This window comes from Lacerta agilis, chromosome 17 (assembly GCF_009819535.1).
Source record: "Lacerta agilis isolate rLacAgi1 chromosome 17, rLacAgi1.pri, whole genome shotgun sequence".
Classification (NCBI taxonomy): Eukaryota; Metazoa; Chordata; class Lepidosauria; order Squamata; family Lacertidae; genus Lacerta; species Lacerta agilis.
The window spans coordinates 23145562-23158551 of record NC_046328.1 but is presented as its reverse complement, the minus strand read 5'-3'; the positions used below and the strand labels follow the sequence as shown (position 1 = coordinate 23158551).

Below are 12990 nucleotides of genomic sequence, written 5' to 3'. Positions count from 1 at the left end.
GGGATTAAAGACATCAAAGTATTTTGTGTGGGAGGGCAAGCATCACAAAAATGAAGGTGTGTTGCAAGAGCAGTGTCCGTCATAAAATTGTTGTGGTTGTTGAATTGGACACCCCAGTTTTCATCAGAGAAATGTTCGAAGGTATACACCATTTGAATGGCAATGCCTGTCGACTTTGGTGGAGGGAGGCCCCCTCAAATATTTTTCCAGTGGGGGAACACCCCTTGGCCCCTAGGAGTTGACTCCTTTGTTTTCTAGCTAGAATATGTCCTTGAACTTCAATAAATGCCTCTTGTTTGTTAGGAAAGAGAAGGGCTTGTATCAAAACTCCATCACTATTTAGAAGACAAAATAAATGTGCCCATGTCTGAAGCAGGTGGCTTTCAGAAAAATCAAGTACGTCCTGCTGATTTCTACTTCTGATGGTTGCTGGGAGGGACCCTCCCTGCCCCTGGCAGAAGAGGGAGATTTCTTTGGAAATGTCTTTCAGTGTGAGAACACCTAATCCTTCCCATTCAACGATGTCCCACTCATCATCAAGAAAAAAAGTGAGGAGAGTTACACAGTCCTCAGCTGTGCCATGCTTCACCAGCTGTCCACAGAGGAAACTGAAAACCTGGATGCTGCCTCTTTTTATAAATAAATGAAATAAATAAATGAAAAGTGGAGTTGCATGAGCAGCAATCAAATATGTGCAAGAGCAGGGTTGGCTCCCATTGTGTGCCTGCACAGTGCCAACCTCTTTGCTCACTACACTGTCCTGGCAGGGGCAGCGATACTGCTGTTGGCAGGATGTTAATGCTGACATTGATGTGCCATCCCTGATAACCTGGGCTTTCTGAATCATGAGGGGTGAAACAGGCAAAGTATTTTGTGTGGGAGGGCAAGCACCACAAAAATGAAGACTTGTTGCGTAGGCAACACCTGACGTAAGAGAAGGATGCTTGCCCATCTAATTGTTCTTCAGAGGCTATGAAAATTCAGATGCTATGGATAGCCTGTAACTTCCGAACTATTAGTAAACTACTTATTTTCTTCTCAACTGAAAGCTGTGTGGGTTGGCCAAGGATGTTCTCTTGCATACTGTAGACTGCTTTTGTACAAAAGCCACTTAGCAATTGCTAAGACGAAGTCTCTACCTCTGTGCTTCTGAGTTGAAGGGAAATGGCATTTGGTGGAACTCTGTGGATGCTGATATTATATATGACCATTTTCATTCACTCCTTGCTGTTTGCATGGGGAGTTTATTATCGTCTTACCAGGCCCCACCTGCCTCAAGGAATAAGCGGTTGTGCAAAATTAATACTTGTCGATTTCGTAGTGGGATATGGATTTGTACTGGTAAGTTTATTTTACATATGTCACAGGATTGAGGTGGCCCCTCTACAAGAAGGGCTGTAACCTTTCAAATATTTTAGTTTAGAGAAAAGGCGAGTAATAGGCAACATGATAGAAGTTTATAAAATTTAGCATAACATGGAGAAAGTGGATAGAGAAAATTTTTCTCCCTCATGAAACTAGAACTTGTGGACAATCGAATGAAGCTGAATGTTGGAAGATTCAGGACAGATGGAAGAAAGTACTTCTTCACACCGAACATATTCAAATTATGGAAGTCACTCTCACAAGGGGCAGTGATGACTGTCAAGTTGAATAGCTATCCAAAGGTAAATTCACAAAGGAGAAGGCTGTGGATTGCTACTAGTCTCCATGCCTATGCTCTGCTTCTAAAGCTGGAGGCAGCAATGCTTCTGAACATCAGATATGGGAAGGGGAGAGGGCTCCTGTGCTCAGATCCTGCTTGAAGGTTTCTCACAGGCACCGTGAGAATAATCTGTTGGACTAGATGGGCCAGGTCTTTTAACGTTCTTATGTGTATATATGTTTATATATGTGTTTTTGTTGTTGAGTCGTTTAGTCGTGTCCGACTCTTCGTGACCCCATGGACCAGAGCATGCCAGGCACTCCTGTCTTCCACTGCTTCCCGCAGTTTGGTCAGACATATTGGTAGCTTCGAGAACACTGTCCAACCATCTTATCCTCTGTCGTCCCCTTCTCCTTGTGCCCTCCATCTTTCCCAACATCAGGGTATTTTCCAGGGAGTCTTCTCTTCTCATGAGGTGGCCAAAGTATTGGAGCCTCAGCTTCAGGATCTGTCCTTCCAGTGAATACTCAGGGCTGATTTCCTTAAGAATGGATAGGTTTGATCTTCTTGCAGTCCATGGGACTCTTAAGAGTCTCCTCCAGCACCATAATTCAAAAGCATCAATTCTTCGGCGATCAGCCTTCTTTATGGTCCAGCTCTCACTTCCATACATTGCTACTGGGAAAACCATAGCTTTAACTATATGGACCTTTGTCAGCATGGTGATGTCTCTGCTTTTAAAGATGCTGTCTAGGTTTGTCATTGCTTTTCTTCCAAAAAGCAGGCGTCTTTTAATTTCGTGACTACTGTCACCATCTGCAGCGATCATGGATCCCAAGAAATAAAATCTCTCACTGCCTCCATCTCTTCCCCTTCTATTTGCCAGGAGGTGATGGGACCAGTGGCCATGACCTTAGTTTTTTTGATGTTGAGCTTCAGACCATATTTTGCGCTCTCCTCTTTCACCCTCATTAAAAGGTTCTTTAATTCCTCCTCACTTTCTGCCATCAAGGTTGTGTCCTCAGCATATCTGAGGTTGTTATTTCTTCCAGCAATCTTAATTCCGGCTTGGGACTCATCCAGTCCAGCCTTTCGCATGATGAATTCTGCATATAAGTTAAATAAGCAGGGAGACAAAATACAGCCTTGTCATATTCCTTTCCCAATTTTGAACCTATCAGTTGTTCCTTATTCAGTTCTAACTGTAGCTTCTTGTCCCACATAGAGATTTCTCAGGAGACAGATGAGGTGATCAGGCACTCCCATTTCTTTAAGAACTTGCCATAGCTTGCTGTGGTCGACACAGTCAAATGCTTTTGCATAGTCAATGCAGCAGAAGCAGATGTTTTTCTGGAACTCTCTAGCTTTCTCCATAATCCAGCACATATTTGCACATGTCTCTGGTTCCTCTGCCCCTTCAAAATCCAGCTTGCACGTCTGGGAGTTCTCAGTCCACATACTGCTTAAGGCTGCCTTGTAGAATTTTAAGCATAACCTTGCTAGCGGGTTAAATGAGCGCAATTGTGCGGTAGTTGGAGCATTCTTTGGGATTGGGATGTATACTGATCTTCTCCAATCCTCTGACCACTGCTGAGTTATAGATATAGATGTATGCGTACACAAATCTATATCTATAGATTGATAGCTTCATGACATCCCAATCTCTAAGTGGAGAGTGGTGAATGAAAGGATATAGAGTAGTTGCCTCACAAGTGAAGGGTTTGTTCCACAGGCAACGCATGTATGCACTTTTTTAAAGTGCAAAATTATCTAAGACTGATAATAAATGCTGAATGTTTTGGTTTCAACAGGGGGCGTTTCTGGAAAAATTGGGCATTTGCCATAAGTATAGCTTCCTCAGGGTTATGTATGATGCCATACCAACAATGAAGGACTCAAAGTTGATAATAAAGGACCTGGTTTTTAATGGGGTGCCTGTGAGGGTGTACTGGCCCAAGACATCACCTGCTGGGAACAGGAGAGGAATCATCTATCTTCATGGAGGTGCTGCACTCATTGGAAGCATCCGTAAGTTCTTTGAAATGTTTTTGAAAAGGAGAATTTAAGGTGGTAAAGGTAAAGGGACCCCTGACCATTAGGTCCAGTCGTGTCTGACTATGGGGTTGCGGCGCTCATCTCGCATTACTGGCCGAGGGAGCCGGCGTACAGCTTCCGGGTCATGTGGCCAGCATAACAAAGCCACTTCTGGCGAACCAGAGCAGCACACGGAAACGCCATTTACCTTCCCGCAGGAGCGATACCTATTTATCTACTTGCACTATGACGTGCTTTCGAACTGCTAGGTGGGCAGGAGCTGGGACCGAGCAACGGGAGCTCACCCCGTTGTGGGGATTTGAACCGCTGACCTGATCAGCAAGCCTTAGGCTCTGTGGTTTAACCCACAGTGCCACCCACGTACCTTATTAGAGGTGGTACTTTAATGTAAAGGTATTGAAATGCTTGCTATGGAGGTGAGGGAGTTGTTTGTATTGCTCCTGTAGGCAGCTTAAGTTTCGTGTAGGATTGGATTGTGTGTTCAGAAAACAGGCGGAGGCCTCTTGTTACAAAGGTGACCAGTTCTGTATTAATTCCTAGTATCATAGTCAATGAAAAATCCTTAAAATGTCAAAGAAGGTGTTTCTGCCTCATGCCTCAAAGGACTTCTATGTAAGTGCTTCCATAAGTGATCAGAAATAACTCGAAAGAAGCCCAGAAATGTGGCTGAAAGTTTGTTTCTGGTCTGATTTTTCCCCATTGATACTGCTCTGCTACTGATCAGGAGAGAGTAAAATCCACATAATGGTTTTTAGGTAGCGATGCCCCAACTTAGTTTTCCCTAGAGAAAATCTATTAATAGTTGTTGTTTTCTACAATCAAGAGCCACATCCAATTTATGACATACAAATAAATAAATAAATAAGCAAGCAGATATATCCATCTATCTCTATCTGTTTATCTATCTACCGGTATCTCTTTATTTCAACTGTTTTACTTTCAATAGGACTAACATTGGATTCAACTCACAATGATATCAGTGTACTTGACCAGGAGAAATTGTAATGGATGGGTTGTGGGGCTTGTGCTTTCTTCCAGGAGTCTATGAAAAAGTCTGCCGTTCCATTGCCCACCAAAGTGATTCAGTGGTTATGAGTGTTGGGTAAGTGGCTTCACTCTTGTTGTATCAGAAAGAACGTGGAATGCCCCTCAGTTTCTAACCTTTCCTAGGGAATACTGGTGTACACACACACACACACACACACACACACACACACATTGTATATATATATACACCCTCTCTCTCTCTCTCTCTCTCTCTCTCTCTCTCTCTCTCTGTGTGTGTGTGTGTGTAAATTTATATGGTACTCATCTGGCTTGCAAGCCCCAGCAACTCAGGTGGCTGCTCACAAAAAATAGTAAAAACACAATAAATCATCAAAGACTAAAAACTTCCCTGATTAGGGGTGTCTTCATATGTATTTTAAAATATACATAGGTGCTTATCTCCTCGACATCTGCTGGGAGGACATTCTACAGGGTGAATGCGACTACGGAAAAGGTCCTCTGCCTGGTTCCCTGTAACCTCACCTCTGGCAATGAGGGAACCACCAGAAGTCCCATGGAGCTGGATCTCAGTGTCTGGGTTGGACAATGGGGGTGGAGACGCTCCTTCAGGTATACTGGACGGAGGCTGTTTAGGACTTTAAAGGTCAGCACCAACATTTTGAATTGTGCACAGAAACATATTGGGAGCCAATCAGTGGGGCAGCTAGGCAGAAGTGTACAGGGTGACTTGCCATGGGAAGCACTTCCCTTTGGGGGTGGTACACCAGCACCCCAAGAGCCCAACACACCTCTAGGAAAGTCAGTGCGGTCAGGGGCTGGGACCACAGCACACCAGAGCTGCTGCACCCCCCCCCCCAGTCACCCTCTGGTGGCTGAGAAAGAAACAATGGGTACATTTAGATTTGGGCAGGACCCAATCAGAGTAAGGATCCAAATTGTGCCAACAAGTTAACCAATAGCAACTGTCACTGCACCCATTTGAATAACCCTGGAGTGGGAAAGGTAGTTACAGAACTAGCAGTGAAACTCATGTATACATATTAAACCAATACATAACACCCCTCCCCTCCTAGTGCGCGAAGCACTCAAAGTCTCTCAAGTAATTTGGTGGCCGGCGTTCCCGTTGGGATCTTCTAGCAACAGGAGTGTCTGGTGTCTGCTGCACCAGAAGTTGGGGTGACGGTGGTATAACAGGTAGGCTGGGTGGTGGAGACATGTCACTGGCTGGGGGCAGCATCTCTGGGGAAGCGGCGATGCTGCTACCTTCCGACGGAGGCATGTCCAAATCGCTGGAACTGACCTAGGCAGATAGCTGCAGGGAACAGGTACCAGGCAGTATTTCCTGTAGGTCAGACAAGTCCCCGTCACTCTGGTCCCCGTCACTTTGGGTACGGTTAGGGGCACGCCGATGCAGCTGATCAATATGTTGTCACATCACCCGACCGTCGCCCAGCGTAATGAAATACGAGACTGGTCCACTGGTGTGGGTGACAACACCTGGCACCCATGCCGGACCTCTGGCGTAGTTTTGCACCCAGACTAGCTCTTCTGGGGCGAGGTAGCACATGGTGTCCCTTTCGGCCTCTGGCCGAGCTCGAACAGTATGGGTCCATGATGGTGACCAGATGATGGTCCATCAATAGTTCAGCGGGCGACTTGCCCGTGGCGGTACAGGGTGTGGCATATTGCAAGAATAACTTCTGGGCAATTCGGGCTGCCCAGTCCCCCTCCAGCAAGTGAGCGATAGCCTCTTTCACCGTATGTACCATCCGCTCTGCCTGTCCATTTGAAGATGGGTGGAACAGGGCCACCGTTGCCCCCCTAAAGAAGTTGTCCACCAGGAATGCTTTAAACTCCTGAGACACAAAGGCCATTCCATTGTCCGACACAATAGTCTCTGGCAGCCCGTGGGTTGCGAACAGCTGCCTCAACACCCGGAGGTCATGCTGGGAAGTACTGCCACTTCCAACCACTTTGAATAGGCATCCACCACTACCAGGAATACCTTCCCTTGGCGGGGTCCCGCAATGTCAATGTGCAGATGGCTCTAGGGAGTCCGCGCCTGCTCCCACCAGTGGACTGATGCCCTTGGATGAGGTGCATGTTCGTACCCAAGTCTCAATGTCCTGGTCCATTCCCGGCCGAGGATTTCATTTGGTCCATACCTGGGTGCCTCATGTGGAGCGTGTCCAGCACCCTGTTCCTGAGAGATTCCAGAATGATCACTCTGTCCCCCCAACAGCAGGCACCCCCGGTGCAGCAAGAGCTCATGCTGCCTGGTGAACGCCCTGAAACACTCTGGCTGGGGACCCCCTGGCCATCCCCTCCCCACCCAAGCCAGGACATGGGCAAGGACGGGGTCTCTCATTGTATGGGTGGCAATTTCGGGGGCCGTGACCAGAGGGCCTGGCAGCGCCTCCAACATCATGACGTGCTCAGCAGGTGCAGGTCCACATCGGAGATATGGGGCAAGGGCAGATGGCTTAGGGCATCCGCATGGCAGAGACGTGTACACTTTACATGACACAACTCATACTGATACCCATTTAAAAATATGGACCAACGGAGCATACGAGGAGAGAGCATCTGAGGGGTCTGTTTGTGAGGGACGAACAACCCTAGCAGGGGCTTGTGATTGGTCTGGATGGTGAAAGGCCGGCCGTATACATAATCATGGAACTTTTTAACACCCACAATGGCCAAAGCCTCCTTGTCTATTTGAGCGTAGTTGCACTCTGTAGTGGACAGAGTCCATGAGTAAAATAAAATTGGCCGCTCACTCCCGTCAGGGTCCCTGTGGCTAAGGACGGCCCCCAGACCATACTGCGATGTGTTGCATGCTAACACCAGTGGCTTGGACTCGTCAAAATGGGTGAGAATGCTCCGGTTTGACAGCATACCCCTAAGTACATCAAATGCCCTCTGATGGACCTGGGTCCAACACCAAATGCTTTTCTTTTCTAACAATCTGTGGAGGGGCTCTGCAATGGTTGCCTTATGAGGGAGTAAGGCGTGGTAAAAGTTGAGAAGGCCTAAAAAGGCCTGAAGTTCAGTTTTGTTCCCCAGCCGAGGGGCCTCTGCGATGGCCTGTGTCTTGGCTGCTGTGGGGTGGATGCCAGCTGCATCAATTTTGTACCCCCCAAAATTGACCTTGGGCACCCCAAAAATGCACTTCTCCTTTTTAAGCTTAAGCCCCGCATCCTGCAATCTGGTTAATACAGTGCGGACACGCTCAAGCAGGTCCTGAGCATTTTCCCCAGCGATAAGAACATCATCAAAATAGGGCAAGACCCCTGGAAGCCCCCGTAGGAGGCGCTCCATAAGCCCCTGAAAGATTCCCGGTGCCACACTGACCCCAAACTGGAGCCTTTCTACGCTAAATGCGCCTTTGTGGGTGACAATGGTCTGAGCCTCAGCAGAGTGCTCTGACACTGGCAGTTGTTGGTACACTTGAGCCCTTGTCAAGCTTTGCAAACACAGTGCCCCCAGATAACGTAGCTAACAACTGAGAAACTACCGGAATGGGATATGAGTTTCCCCGTAAAGCTTTGTTAATTGTACACTTGTAATCTGCACATATGCGTATCTCCCTGTTTGCCTTCAAGGGCGTGACAATCGGGGTCTCCCATCTGGCGGATTCAACAGGTTGTAATACCCCTTGGGCTACAAGTTTGTCTAATTTTGCATTGATTTTTGGCTTAAGGGCAAAGGGAACTCACCTGGGCTTAAGCTGGATGGGAGCAATATTTGGATCAAGGGCAAAATCAAAGGGGGGGCCCTTGTAACACCCCAGGGATCCATCAAAAAGCATTGCAAACTCCTGGTACAATACATCAATTTTTTCATTAGTAACTGTAACAGAATTAAGCCCCGAAATCCCCAGTCCCAATGCTGGAAACCAGTCCATGCCCAACAGACTGGGGCGGATACCCCTAACAATCACAAGCTTCAGTATGACCATCAGGGCTCTGAATCGTACCTTGATGGAGCACATTCCCAAAATTGAGATGTGGCCCGCTGTGTATGACTGCAGCGTAGCTGGGAAAGGCTCCAATGAGGGAAACTTACCCCCCGGAAAGAAGGCGCGGGCGGTTCGGTTGGAGACCATGGAAAATCCCGACCCAGAGTCCACTGCCATGTCGCAGGGATGCCCTTCAGTCTGGACACGGATGGTTGCCTTCTCCTGCACGGGGAAGGGCATGGTCTTTCCGTTTATCATGGTGAGGTAGTTGCAGTCGTCGCTGAGGTGAGTACTGGATGCAGGTTTGCGGTGCGACGATCTTGGGGACACTGCAGGGTCGTCGTCGTCGGAACGACAGACCCTTGCAATGTTGGCATAACCGCCCACATGCCCGACATGTGGCATCGTGGAAACGGCAATTCTTCCTGTTGTGGAGCCCCCTGCAGCCGGCACAAGCGGGGCGATGGTTCCTGGACGCAGTGGTGCTCTGGCGGACCAACTCATCCCCTCGCACGGGGCTCTGGTCTGGACTGGCTACAGGATCTCCCATGAAATGGGTGGTGCTCAACGGGGCTTTCGCTGGCTTCAGTGTGTCGGTGGACCCTTCCTTCTCCATGGCTTCCGTGGCAATGACTTCCTGCAGAGCAAAGGCGAGAGTGACCTCTTCTTTCGCCATGATGCGGCGGCGGGCCTTGCTGCTACAGAGCCCACAGACAAAATGGTCTCTAAGGCTCTCCTCGAGATTGGAGAACCCACAATGCTGGGCCAGCTTCCGGAACCCGGCTAGGAACGTTGCTGCGGACTCCCCTGCTTGCTGCTGCCGCTTGTAGAAATTGACCCGCCAGGACATCTTGGTCGCAGTTGGAGCCAAGTGATTGGTCATTTTGGCTATGATGTCTGACCAATTGGCGGCCTGTAGTTTAACCGGTGCCAGCAGCGCCTTCGCTAGCTTGAAGGTCTCTGGGCCACAACAGCTAAGAAACGTGGCCTGCTTCTTGGCGTCATCTGTAATACCCTGCGCAGTTGCGTAGAACTCGAAACGCTCTACGTAATCTTCCCACTGGTGTGGAGAGCTGAGCTGGAAGGGTCCCAACACTCTGACAGCCTCCATTCTGCTGCTGGTCTGGGTGACTGCTGCTGGTTGGTGTAGGCTTGAGTGCAAGCAGCAGTCCTCAGAACCTGAGCCAAGGGAATGGCTCCTTGCAGCCTCAGAATTCTGATCCACCTTCTGTCACCGCACCTGTTTGAATCACCCTGGAGCGGGAAAGGTAGATACAGAACTAGCAGTGAAACTCATGTATACATATTAAACCAATACATAACAGAGTGCATTGCAGTAGTCAAAGCCAGAGATCACCAGAACATGTACCACCCTGGTGAGACAATGTGCAGGCAGGTAGGGTCTCAGCCAGCGTACCAGATGGAGTTGGTAGACTGCTTCCCTGGACACAGACCTGACCTGTGCCCCCATGGACACCTGTGAGTCCAGAATGACTCCCAGCCTGTGCACCTGGACCTTTAGGGGCATAATTGCCCCATTCAGGACCAGGGAGTCCCCCACACCCACCCAGTCACTGTCCCCCAGAAACAGTACTTCCGTCTTGTTGGGATTCAACTTCAATCGGTGAAGCCTTATAAAATTGTAAACATAGTGATTTTGCCAACATTTAGAATGGGTGTTCATTTTTGTATTTAGATTTGTATCTCAAAACCCTTTGACTTTGAACATAGTAAGAACTCTGCTGGATCAGGCCAAAGGGGACTCATCTAGCCCAGCATCATGTTCTCACAGTGGCAAAGCAGATGCCTGAATGGGAAACGCACAAGCAGGACCTGAGCAGAAGAGATCTCTCCCCAGTTCCAGTATCCAGCAACTGGTATTCAGAAGCATTACTGCCTCTGAAAGTGGCAGTAGCACACCATCCTTGTGACTAGCATCCATTGGTATTAGCAATTGCTAGGAGTCTTGCTAACCTGATCAGGAGAGCTGTGGAGGGAGGACAGGTAGATACCAAGTAGTGGGATTATAACTTAACTGATGCACAGGATGCTGGCCGGTGGTACAGGAACCTGCTAATGGGACACATTTACAGTTGTGCTTTTTAACACTCAATATGAGTTTTAAAAGTGTTAGGATAACAAGTCGAAGAACGTAAATAATGTGCCATTGAAACATGACACCAGAGGGCAATGCAGAGTCATCCCTGTCAAATAATTGGGTATAAGTTGTAGAAAAGGAAGAGAAACCAAATGCCTTTACATTTTAGAACAATATTAAAAGTATCATTCTAAGAACACTTAAAAAGTGAGTGTAGATCCAGCTCTGGTCAGGGGAAAACGTGAAGGAAGCAGCTGGAATGGTATGTGGCTATGTGTAGGAACAAGTGTAAATTTCCAAAGGGAAAGTTTGCATTTGCTTTCCATTTTTGGCAGCTGGCATGGGGCCCCCATAAGGTTGCACAGAAATGAATGTGGCCCCAGGGGTGAAAAAGATTCCCAGCACTTGCAATATGTAATGCAGGAAAATGGTCCTTTTCTGTTAAGTGCATGATGTTGAATGTGGGCAATATATTGCTTTCTCTTTAGATTTCGTTTAGCTCCCAAGCATCCCTATCCAGTCCCTGTACTGGACTGTTTAACTGCTGCAATATACTTTCTGAAGAATGCCAAGGAATATGGAGTGGACCCAAACTGCATTGCCATTGTTGGGGATAGTAGTGGAGGCACATTTGCTGCAGCTGTTTGTCAAGAACTGGTGACCAGAGAGGACCTTCCAAGATTGCGAGCTCAGGTCCTGATCTACCCATTCCTACAAACTGTGGACTTCGATTTGCCATCCTATCAGCAAAACCAATCAGTTCCTCCCTTGTTCAGGAAACGAGCTGTTAAATTTGGTTCGGCATATATCACTGGGAAGGAGATACGGGAAAATGTAGACGGGGTTATAAAAGGCGCCCATATCCCTCCTGATTTGCGGGAGAAATACCGAAAATGGATCAGTGCTGATAACATTCCAGAAGAATTTAAGGCTAGGGGCTATGTCCCTAAAGCTCCTGCCCCATTTTCAGAAGAACTTTATGAACAACATAAAATAGGTCTTGAGGCAATGTTTTCCCCCCTTCTAGCAGAGGATGACATAATCCGCCAGCTCCCGGAGACTTTCATTCTAACTTGTGAGTATGATGTTCTCCGGGATGATGGGCTGTTGTACAAGAAGCGGTTAGAGGACAACAGTGTGCCAGTGACACATCATCATCTTCCAGATGCAGGCCATGCAGGACTTAGCATTTTTGGTTGGGGGCCACTTGAATTTCCGAGCTCAAAGAAATGTTTGCAGCATGTAGTACAGTTCTTAAAAGTTTTATAGAAATGAATGACCGTCTTTGTTATTTGCTGGATCAGATCATTAGCCTACTTCATCCAGCATCCTGTTCTCACAGTGACCAAGCAGAGGCCTCTTGAGATTCCTGCAAACAGTACCTGGGTGCAAGAAAACTCTTCCTACTTGTGATTCCTAGCAAGCAGTATTCAACGGCATACAACCCGCAATATTGCAAACATACCTATAGCCTCCCCCATAGATTGGTCTAATCTATGATTAGATGGGCTCAAAATCTTGGCCATAATATAGAGATGTCCCAGTGGGAAAACCTTTTGAGGGTTAATTGGAAGTTTACGTCCCATTGCACTATAAGGGAAAACCTCCAAAAAGTTTTCTATCGCGGGTACTTGACACCCTGTAAACTTGCTAAGATGTACAGAAACCTCTCTAAGAATTGTTGGAGATGTGGAGAACCTGGCGGGACTACATTACATATGTGGTGGGCATGCAAAGGGATTAAATGCATTTTGGAATGACATCTATCTTGAACTTAATTATTATTATTTTTGAAAGTAAGTATTCTGGGAGGAAAAACGGAACCATTCTTATTGGGCATTACTGGTCTGGATATCCCTAAAAAAACAAGGAAAAACTTTTTGTATGCCACCACAGCTGTGAAGGTTATAATAGCTACACATTGGAAAAGTGAATATATACCCACTAGATCGGACTGGATACTAAAACTGACAGAATATGCAGAGCTATTTATCAGAAAGAATTAAAGATAAATCCAAACAGGAGTTTCTCTCAAATTGGAATTGTTTTAAGGAATACTTAAAAAGTAATTGTTGCAATCTGAAAACGGTAACAGCCTTTGAGTAATTTCTGTAGACATTGAATATAAAAGGAAAATCGATAGAAAAGAAAATACTGTTAATAAAAAGACAATAGACAAATATAGGCAATAAGATTATTAGTACAAAATGGAAGAGACGGGAA

General features: G+C 47.0%; 1 protein-coding gene across 1 annotated transcript; it reads left to right on the top strand.

The window, feature by feature from the left end:
* Positions 1-3412: 3412 nt before the first annotated feature.
* On the top strand, positions 3413-12054 carry LOC117039205 (arylacetamide deacetylase-like 3). Its single transcript, XM_033136287.1, has 3 exons — positions 3413-3673; positions 4739-4802; positions 11256-12054. Exons 1-3 carry the CDS (start codon positions 3439-3441, stop codon positions 12034-12036), a joined length of 1080 nt encoding a protein of 359 aa, XP_032992178.1. The 5' UTR covers positions 3413-3438; the 3' UTR covers positions 12037-12054.
* The last annotated feature ends 936 nt before the right edge of the window (positions 12055-12990 follow it).